This window comes from Numenius arquata, chromosome 19 (genome assembly GCF_964106895.1).
Source record: "Numenius arquata chromosome 19, bNumArq3.hap1.1, whole genome shotgun sequence".
Lineage (NCBI taxonomy): Eukaryota > Metazoa > Chordata > Aves > Charadriiformes > Scolopacidae > Numenius > Numenius arquata.
In genome coordinates, this window is record NC_133594.1 from 11991610 (window position 1) to 12002019 (window position 10410).

At 54.3% G+C, this 10410-nt stretch overlaps 1 protein-coding gene across 1 annotated transcript in view; it reads left to right on the plus strand.

The window, feature by feature from the left end:
- MVB12B (multivesicular body subunit 12B) overlaps positions 1-7107 on the plus strand; it is a 59527-nt gene extending 52420 nt beyond the window's left edge. The window contains 1 exon segment of the mRNA XM_074161162.1: positions 2723-7107. Within this exon segment, the coding sequence (XP_074017263.1) occupies positions 2723-2809 (87 nt within the window). The 3' untranslated portion in view covers positions 2810-7107.
- Positions 7108-10410: the final 3303 nt, after the last annotated feature.

Below are 10410 nucleotides of genomic sequence, written 5' to 3' on the forward strand. Positions count from 1 at the left end.
TGGGTACCTGCTGGCTGTCCCCACACCCTCCTGTTCCCTTACAGGCTGTGTGCCTTTCAGAGTAATGAAAAGTATAATTATGCAGCCCATATTCCTTGATGAAGCATCTTGTCTGCACGTAGATAGCTGCGCATATAAATATTGTGAATTTCTGCATGGCTTTATTTCCCTTGCAAGCAATAGCACCATTACAGCAAATCTTCTGGATTTCCAAAGCAGTGAGAACATTTTCCCTGGAGCTAGATGCCTTGCAAAAAATATTCCCAAAGAATTCCAAGAGTTATTGTTCTCTGTCGCCACATTTGCAGATGTGCGCACCCATCCTCCACGCTGCGAGGTGCACGGAACGAAGGGCCTTTCAGTAAAACCCATGGGAATAGGCACGGATCCCGTACTGCGCATTGGGCAGCTCCTGGAGTCACATCTCTGCGCCGGGGGGGCCTGGCCGGGCCTGGGGAGCGCGGGAAGGGGTGGGTGAAGAGAGGGAGAACCCAGTGGGTGAGGGCGGGTTCACACTGCGGGCACCGTTCGACGCAGCTCTTCGGGTGGGTGCGGGATGGAGAGGAGCCGAGCCCTGGCAGCGCCGCTCTGGCTCCCCCGCGGGGCTGCCGGCGTCTCCCCTGGCTGGTCCTGCCTGTCCCGCTGGGGGCGCGTCACCAGCGGGCGGTTGGTGCGGGTGGCACCGGTGGTGGCCCCGGTGGCGGTGGGTGCCATGGAGCTGTCGGCAGCGCGGTGGGTCAGCCCTCGGGCCGGCGTGGGCTCCCGTGGTCCGCGAGCGCACCCGTCCTCATCCCAGCTGGGCACTGAGTGAAGTCTGGAGAGAGTCTAATTAGCAAAGTGAGCATCTAATATTAATCATTCCTTTTAAACTGACAGGGAAGGCAGTTCATTTAACCACTTAATCGCTACAAGTTTTCATGGGCTGCTCTTTGCAAGTATATTTATTGAAGAAGTTGTAAATCTAAAAGAGCTTAAAATTTTAATTTTAGACAGAAATATTTTTCCTTGTTCTGATGTTTGTAGTCAATTCTCCAGAGTGTAGTCACATGAAATGTTCTTTAAATGAACATATTTGCTAACTGGCATGATTTCAGTTTTTAAAACATTGGTTCCAGCAATTAGGCATTTTTTTCAGATCCCAAATGACTAGAGAAATTCGTCTTGATTATAATTGCTCTTAGCCACGCATATCTAATTTGTGTCTTTTTAAGTGTTAATTAGTAAACAGTTTGAGCTGACATCTTTATGTGTTTGTGTGTTGAAAAATGAGGCTTATTGCTTGTTTAGCTCGGGGCTGGCACCGCTGCCTGTGACATCATGACATTGAGGGAGAATTAATGGAGAGGCGTGTGCCGGCTGAAGCCGGGTCTGAGGAGGGCGGCCGCGGGACGGCTGCGGGAGGCGGCGCGGTGGCAGCTCGCGGCGTCGCGCGGGTCGGTGGCAGCGCGCGGGGCTCCGGTCCCGCCGGGGGGCGCGGGGGCACGCGCCGCGGTCCGCGCGCGCCCTCTGCCGGCCCCGCGCCCCCCTGCAGCCCCCGCGCGCGTGTCCCCGCCACCCCGCGGTGCCCCGGTGTCCCCGCTCCGCCCGGGGTCGGCTGGGCGGGTGCCGGGCCCCTGCGGCCGGGGGCAGCCGTCGCCTCGGTGGGGACGGCGGCGGCGGCCTCGCTGGCCGGCACGGCTGCTGGGCACCCCGAACCGGAACGGCGAGGAGGCCTCGGTGTTGGAGCAGAGGCGGCCGAGGCGACATCCGCTGGCCACCGGCTGGAGGAGCGGAGCCAGCTCCTCTCTGCACAGAGCCCTCGCGCGGCTCCGAGGGGCCGTGCTACCCTGGACAAGCCGGCGGCAGCCCTGGCACAGCCGGCCCACCGGCGCCGTGGCCTGTCCCCACGCACGTGGCTGGGGTCAGGTGCCAGCAAAGTCGCCGGCTCCCCGGGCCACCTCCCTGGGAGCGTGTCCCGTGCCCAGGCTGGCTGGCAGAGGGTGGGGACAAACGGGCCCGAGCAGCCCCGGCGCATTGCTCCACTTCGGCTGCGCCACCCGCCATGGGAGAGCCACTGCGGCCCCAGCCTCTCCTGGGGGTCCACGGCACAGCAAGTGGCCACAGCAGCGTCCAGGGTGGCCTGGGGCTGTCGGGTGTGGCCCACGGCGTGCCACGAGATGGCACTGCTACGGCACGCTCCATGCTGCAGAGCCAGGCCTGCAGCGCTGCCTCCAGCCGCAGCAGGGATGGTGTCCCTCGTGCTGCAGCAGTGTCCAGCCAGCTGCAGTGACATCTGTGGGGCGCAGGGTATACAGGTGTTTTCACCCACCTTGCCAAACCAAAAATATTAGTTATGATGGTACCAGGTTGTGTAAATGAGGCCTGCAAAGGCGAATCTTTGTGACCGGCTGCTTTCTGCGCAGGATGAGTGTGGCCGCGCTTGTGTTAATGCTGGTTTAGGGGTGGAGGGTGGCTCCTTCCCGGGACAGTTACCAGCGTGGGGTTGGGCAGTGCCAGCAGGGTGACCCAGCATGGCCCTGCCTGGGGCAGGGGGACGAGAGCACAGCTCAGGCTGCTGCGAGCCCCAGCTCTTACCTCATTGTTCTGCTAGCCATTGGGCATGGGCCAGGGAGTGTGGCCGTGGGGCTATGTGGCTGTGGGGCTGCATAGCCGCATGGCCACACGCTGTGGCCCGGGCTGCCATCGGGCAGTGCCCCACGGTTTCCTCTGTCTCTCCCCACAGTATGACTACAGCTTCCGGACGGAGCAGAGCGCGGCTGCCCGCCTGCCGCCCAGCCCCACACGCTGCCCACCACTCCCGCAGTCCTGAGAGGGGCCGCGGCGCTGGGGCAGGCGTGTGCCTGATACTACTGAGCGGGATGCGGCACCGGGGCCCTCCCCACAGACCTGCGCTCAGCCGGCCGTGCCACCCGCCCTGCGCTGCACCGCCTCCTCCTGCACACCCTGCTCCACGCCTTGGGACTGCGCACCCCTCGGCAGCTGCCCCCACCCCCCTCGCTGCTGTGGCTGCCTCTCCGAGTGAGTACGTGACCAAGACCCTGATGGCAGCCCCTCGGTGTCCCCATTTGGTAACCCCTGCTGCAGGATCATCAGAAAAACCAGAGCTGTCACAAACTGCTGCCAAAAGCAAGCCCTGAGTTCACGGACCATCAAGAAGTGCCCAGCAGCGAGCCCTAAAGTAAGGAAGAGCAAAAGATAGAGCGGGTTAATCCACCAGCCCCCGTGCATCCTGCCTGAGCTGGTGTGGAGCTGCCGATGCGTCTCTGTGCCTCGTGATGTGATGGCCTCTTCTCGAGCTGCGGTGGATGCCCCGTCTGCCGCCGCCAAGGTCCGGGCACAGAGCAGCTCCACTGTGGCCGAGCTCACACGCAGCTGCCATCCCTTGTTTCTGCTGTCAGGGCCAGGGCTGCTCGCTCAGACCTGCCGGGGCTTCCCTGTCCCTGAGCGCTGGCAGGGCAAGGGCGCAGGGAGCACCGGCTGTGCTGAGTTCCTGCACGGGGTGTCCCTGTGCCCCTCAGCACTCAGAGCGACAAACGGTCCCTGTCTCCCTGCGGGCTGGATGCCAGCGGAGCTGGGGCCCTGCTGACAAGGGGGATGCTGTCCCCTGCCCTCACTGTGGGCACTGTCCCAGTGTTTGCCCCGCTGGCTGCTAAAACAGGAGATGTGCCCCTTCCCTCCTGCGCTGCCAGGGAAGCGCTGGACTCTGACATGGCGCAGGAGGAGAGTGGGATGTGTTAAACCCTGACCTTCCCCTCCCCGTGATCACTGACCTTCGCTCGCTCCTGAGCCAAATGCATGTCTTGGAGAAGTCTGTTGCTGTAATAAGTTATTTAGAAGTGCCCATCTGACTCCGTGCTGCTCTTTCAATCTCTGCTGTAGAACAAAGCTACATCATGGCAGCAAAATGGCAAATTTAAAGTAAGTGTTAAAACGTACAACTTTTTATATTGTAAAATACTGATTACCTAACTCTATTGAAATGCAATTGCCATAGTAACAAATACCAGTATTGGCGCTCTCAGTCTGGGTCATACGAGTGCCCTGACCTGCTTTGCACTGCTTTTGATTGATCTTGCGTTTTCTAGCTGGACAGAATGGTGACTAACAGTAGGTTTTGTACTGTCAGTTTGTATTTTTTATTTGTACATATGTAAAATATTTCTTGTCCAAAGATTCATTTCTGGTCTTAAAACACCATACCATATTCCTGGGAAAATGAGCACAAAACACCGTAACATTCAGGACAGACTAATTCCAAGTCTTTGCTTCAACTTCTTCCAGTCGGGTAAATCATTTGCTAAAGCTGCCTCTGGAAAGTAAGGCTGTGCATTGGGAAAGCAGAAGCTGATTTGGTTGCAGGTGTGTCATATTTGGGCAAAAGAATTAAAGCTCTGCCGTTTGCACCAGCTCCGGAGGTTCGGGTGACCCCCTGGAAGTGCTCGTTTACTTGGAGGTTGCAGCACCATTTGTAGTTGTTACTTATCCTGCAGGAAAGCAAAGCCAGACCTCGCTGCCAAGGCTCACAAAGGCGAGATTGATGATGCCGACATCGACAAATGAACACTCCGTGGCAGCCTGGTCATTCGGCTCAGGTTCACTTGAAGTTCAAATCCACTCCACGCTGCAGTTCTGTGCCCATCTCATCCATCTCTTGTCTTTCTGGTTTTCTGCTTGTCATTTGTTGTGTGGTTTCCTGTGGCACCCTTCTCCCGTGGCATCCTTCTCCCACGGCTCAGTGGACACTGCAGGTAGGACACTGCTGTCTGCAGCAGTGCCGCCTCATCGCTTGGGGATGAAGGGGCTGCAGAGACCTGACCCTCGTCCAGTGGGGCACTCCTGGATATGTCTCAGAAAAATGGGCATGTCTAGCTTCGAGTCCCTTCCTGCGAGGTTTAGCTTAGAGGGCATCAGTAGCTAAAATTGGTGCTTTAATATTTCTAGCAAACAGTCGCGTTTGCTCAGCCTTCTTGGAGAGAGAGCTCAGCTTTCTCTTCAGTGACCTACAAGAAACACTGGATGGCTCTAAACACTGCAGCTGGGACAGCATCTAAGAAATCTGCGGGATGTATTTGTATAGTTGGTTGTTACTCTTCCCTCTCTGACGCTGGCCTAACCAGGCTGCTGCAGGGCTGAACCCCAGAGAAACTGGAGATCAGCTGGATGCTCACAGCGTGTCTCTGCACGACTGGAGTACCCCGTACCAAACAGCACAGACACAGTTCTCATGGTACAGGCGAGATCAAGGTGTTCTGAGCAGGAGCTGCAGGTGCTGGGATCCAGCTGAGCTCGGACCTGCTGTCCGAGGGCTGGAGAACTGGGCATTCCCACGGGGGAGAGGGCTCGGAGCCGGCACTCAGAAGCACAGCGAGACCCTGTGCAGGGGGGCTGACTGGGGGTGTCCTCAGTCCACCAATTATTGGAAGCTTCCTTATTGCACCTCTGAATCCCCAAGATCTTGGGCATCAGGTCAGCATTTCCACAGGAAGGTTTTATTTGCTCTTCCATAACTTCCGTGCTCACAGCAGCTCGTTGCAAGGCTGGTCCTTGCATCCGCACAGCAGGTCCTCCCCGCCGGCCTGTGCCACATCCAGTACCAGCATCTCTGCATCTGCCTCCCTCCCTGTCCAAAAGGCCACTGTGGCAGCATTGGCCCGGGCAGTAAATACTCCGGGAGCCTGATGTTGGTGTCTGGCTGCAGAGGAGCCTTGTGGAGTGGGAGGGGAGGGGATGAGTCAATGGAAAGCAACAGAAGCGGATTTGCAGAGCTTTGCCAGATGTGCTTGGCTGCCTTGCCTCTATTTCTAGGACAAAACTAGTCTCTAGGTAGCTCAGTCTTGTGGCTGATGGAGAAATTAGTTTGCCAGATTATCATATGTCTGCAACAGAGACAGAAAAGCAGCAGTGAGGGGTTTGCTTACTGTAAAATACACCTTCTGATGTGAATTAGTAGTGACACGCTGCCTCCTGGATTTCTCACGGCACGAGCAGGTAGCTTCCGAGGTGACCCGTGGGCCATCCAGGCCAGGCTGTGCTGTCCTATGTGTTAACAATGGAAAGGCAAGAAATTAGTTCAGAAAGTAATGTAGAGTGTGAACTTTGTGGTAAAATTCAAGTGTGGACAGACGTAGCAGGTGTCTTCCCTGTGGGAGCATCTCGTAGCTGTAGTTGCGTAGGAATAACCTTTGTCAAACTCCTCTCCTCTGACTGTCCCTGCGTTTGCTGCGGTGTTGTAGGGGATGGTCCCCGGAGCCCCCCATGTGGTAGAGATTGTTGATAGTCTGTAGCTTTGGGCTTGTTTGGTTTCACACCCGCCCCTGTCCCCCCTGGTTTCCTGAGCTCCCCAACCTGAACCTGTGGGGCCAGGGAGAGCCCTGCCCTGGGCACGGTGCAGGGCCCTAACAACCTCCTTGGGTGGGGGGGAAACAGGGTGCGGTGCTTTCGGAGCGGTCCCACGGGTCCCACGTTGGCCTTCACACCCCCACTGCCCTGGGGTGACACGGGGTCTGTCCCCAGACCTGCCCACCGGCCGCTCTCCATCTCCAGAGCCCAGCTGGGTGGCAGCAGGGACGCCCTCTGGGCAGCTCACCGAGAGCTGCTCCCGAAGGGCACGCGCCTCCCGCTGCCCTCAGATAATTACCTCAGACTCGGAGCCTTGACGAACAGACGGAACCTCTCCCTGCAGCGGGGCAGCCGAGCGGCGGCGGTGTCACCCTGAGCCACCCAACAGCCTGGCAGCAGGGAGGGGGCTCCCCTGCTCACCGAAAAGCTCACTAAGGTGCTGCTCAATTCACTCAATACAGGGAAACCAAACAGTTTGGATATTCCGGTCGTTTATTGTGAAATTGTTTCCTAACAGCAACGGTTTTAAATATCGTCATGCAAATGGAAGAGAGAAACCTTTTATGCAGTTGCAAAATGTTTTTCTAAGATGCTATGCATTTTGTTGGGTTATTGAAAGTGAATTTACTGTGCATTAATCTTATGAATGTTACTACGTTTTATATTTATTTTAGATGACCCTCCTGTATTTTACAAAGGGAAGTTTCATTGTGTGATAACTTAGTCTGTATTCTTAATATAATTTGTTAAATAAAGCTTGTTTTAATCAGTTTATTCTATGTGCTTTGTGTTTTAAATGTGGAGTTTGAGAAGTTTGAAACGCTGCAGCTCTGACTTGTGGGAGTGGAAAGGAGCCCTTGGGACCAGCCGCTCGTTCCCTCTGCGCCATCGTTGCGTTGGCTCCTTCAGAGCCCAAACCTGGATGCTTTGGAAGGGGTTAAAACCATGCAGATTATTAGATTATTCTGGAGGGAGCTGCCCCTCCAGCAGTTGTAGCTGTGGCACCTGGTGTGGTTACAGGTGTGTGTGGTGCTGGGGGGCTGGTGGAGGAAGGCGAGCGGTCGGGGTCGGCCTGACAACCCCTAGTGGTGTTCCCAGCGGTGTCCTCAGAAGGGACCCTCTCAGGTGGGGAGAGGCTAACCCTAACACAGAAAATTGTTATTTTTTTTGCTAAATTATTCTCCTGAACTTGACCTGAGCTGGTGGTGCGCAGTACGACCTCTGGCATCTTCTCTCACCCCAGCCAATATTTCTGTCTCACTTATTTTGAGTGGTCTGTGAATTAAAGGAGATTAATACCCCAGTTCCCGACATTCTCTTCAGGCACTTGTTTTTATAACCTCCTTTGGAAAGCGAGTACTACTTGTTCCACCAAAAACTGAGAAACTGCATCTTGGAGCTGCTGTGGGAGCCGTCACCGGCACCTGATTGAATGTCCCGGCCAGGGAGGAGGCAGCGTGGGGGGACATAAACCAGAGCGGGCCCGTCCCGCGCCCGCTGGCATCTCCCCGTGTCGGTGTGCGATGGGCAGGGACCGGAGCCGCCTCGGAGCCATCGCTGGGCGGGTGGTGCCTGCCAACACCAAAGCCACCTCTGCCTAATTAGCTGTTGCCACCGACGTGGGCTCTGGTCCATGGCACGGGAATCCGCTGCTTGGAAATAGGGCTGAGCTTCCAGGCAGGACCCTCACCCCCTGCCTTGGGTTTTGTCTGTGGTTGGACCCAGGACCTGCAGCAGGAGCTGCCCTTCCTCCCACGGCTGTAAGGTCACTCCCCGGCCAGGCCTCTGGGGTCACTCTGCTGATGAAATACTCCAGACTTGGCCAAAATCCCAGTATTTCTGCCCAGCCTCTGATCTTTGCATTTCCTAATTCCTAATGCATTTCCTACCCTAATTTGGGGTAGTTACTGAATGTTTTAAAAAAATATTAACTCTTCACCAAATCTCTCAGCCGTTTCTGCATCGTTTCTTCTGAAAGAGCCAATGTCTAAAGAGCAGCTGTTCCGGTGGTGATGCGCTGGGAGGGGATCACCGTTGGGAGCAGCAGCGACGCTCAGAGCCCAGGGAAGCGACGGCATCCTCCTGCCCCTTCCCTTTCTGCCCCTCTAGACACCAAGTGACACTGGCCAGAGGTGTTTGATTATGGGCCAAGGCTGGAGTGTAGGCATGGGTTTCAGAAGCACAAGTTGGTGGAGATGGTAAAAACAGACAAAAAGCAAACCCAGACTCTCACCTGCCACATCTCTCAGTGCCATCAGAGGCCAAGCCTGTGCCCGAACAGCATTTGTTATGAAAACATAAACCTCTGTCCATTGAAGCATCTTTCCCCCCTCAGCTAGAACAATATTCTCTGATATTTCAGTTTCTTCTCCTGCGTTTGTCCCTTGTTGGACAAACTGAATTAGATTTGCCCGCAAAGGGGTTTTTGATGCCAAGCGAGAGCTCAGCTGGTGCCGAAAGGGGCCGTCGCCGTCGCCCTGTGCAGGGTCCCAGCCGGTTCTCGTGCCCCGGCGCAGGGTCTGGGCTGTTGACAGCACCGAGCCGATGGGCCATCGCCTCCTCCAGGCACTTGGTGTTCCCTCGATACGGCCCCTCCGTGTGGCACCTCCATCCCAGGTTCCCACGGGGCTGCGGGGACCAACCCTCCTGGGGGTGTGGGTGAGACCGGAGCTGGTTTGCATTGTCCGTCACCCACGGAGTTTGTTTTCTAAGGAAAATTTCTAATTTTTTCTGCTCTGCTCCATGCTCCCGGCACCAGGAGCGGCCATTTGTCTCTGCAAGGCGTCTCCTGGCCATTCCTGCTCCACAGAAATCCTCCTTCCGTCATGGGGGAGCAGCAGGGGCGAGGGCTGGAAGGAGCCGGCCACGGTTCCTGCGGAGCGGGACAGTTGCGCTGGGCTTTGTGAGCCTCTGCCTTTGGTGGTGTTTGTTTTCTTTTCTCCTCTCCCTCCTACAGCTTTAAAAATTAACTTGCCTGGGGAGTTTCCCAAACCCTTTTCCTTTCTCTGAAGTGATGGATAAGCCATGTAACTGATTGTCATGGCCCTGGAGAGGATAAACATCTTCTGCAGTTTAAAATAAAACCTCCTCACTTCTTGGTTAATAAGTGTTGAAAGAAGCATAAATAGCAATAACACAGGATTTCCATGACTAACAAGATGACCACATCAGTGAATGTTGTTTGGGGTTAAAAATGACTCAGCTTTTGCCTCCCCAGGGTAAGATGTTTTATCCCAGCGCAGGAAAAGCTGCCAACAGCACTTTGAAGGTCTGGCAAACGCGGCCTGGCCGGGATTGGGAACTGGGAAGTGTTTGAATGCGTGGTTAAAAAACCCTCCCAAACTCCGCTCCATGTGTGTGGATCTCTCCAAGATAAAGGAGCCCACAGCTTTATCCAGCTTGTGCTGACTCTTTTCTTTTCAAAAGCCTTTTCAGATGTTTTCACTTTTCTGCTTGCTTTGTTGAAAGATGTAAAAATTTAAGACAACCACAAAGTAAACATTTCAAAATTTTCTATTCCGAAAATTAGTGACATTTTCAAAATCCCTTGAATTCCATTTCTGCACTATCAGAAACAAAGATCTTTGGGGTTTTTTTGATTGACAAATTTTCTGGGCAGGTTTTTTGTTTATCAATAACCTTTCTTTTATTTTCCAATGAAAATAGATTTATTATTCAGTAGAAACACTAGATAAGTAGATGTCTTGTCAAAATAAAGCAGGTTTTCTTTATTAGAGTGAAATAGTAATGAACTCATCTGCTTCCAATATTTATAAAGAGTAGGGAAGGCCATTAATTCTACTGCTTGTGAATAAAACCATCTGTGATTTCTTTCCATTTGATGTGTTTTGGTTTTAATATACATTTTTCACAAATAAGTGCAGGGATTTTTTGTGAAAATGTCACATTCAGAATCTCATAAAGAAGGAACGCAAAGAGGGGGAAACGAAATGTTTTGTTAGCTAAGTAATTTCTCACCTTGCACAGAGAATAAAATTCATGCCAACTTTAACACATTAGGCGACAGAGTTACATGTTCGGCTCTAATGCAATCCATGACATGTAACAAGG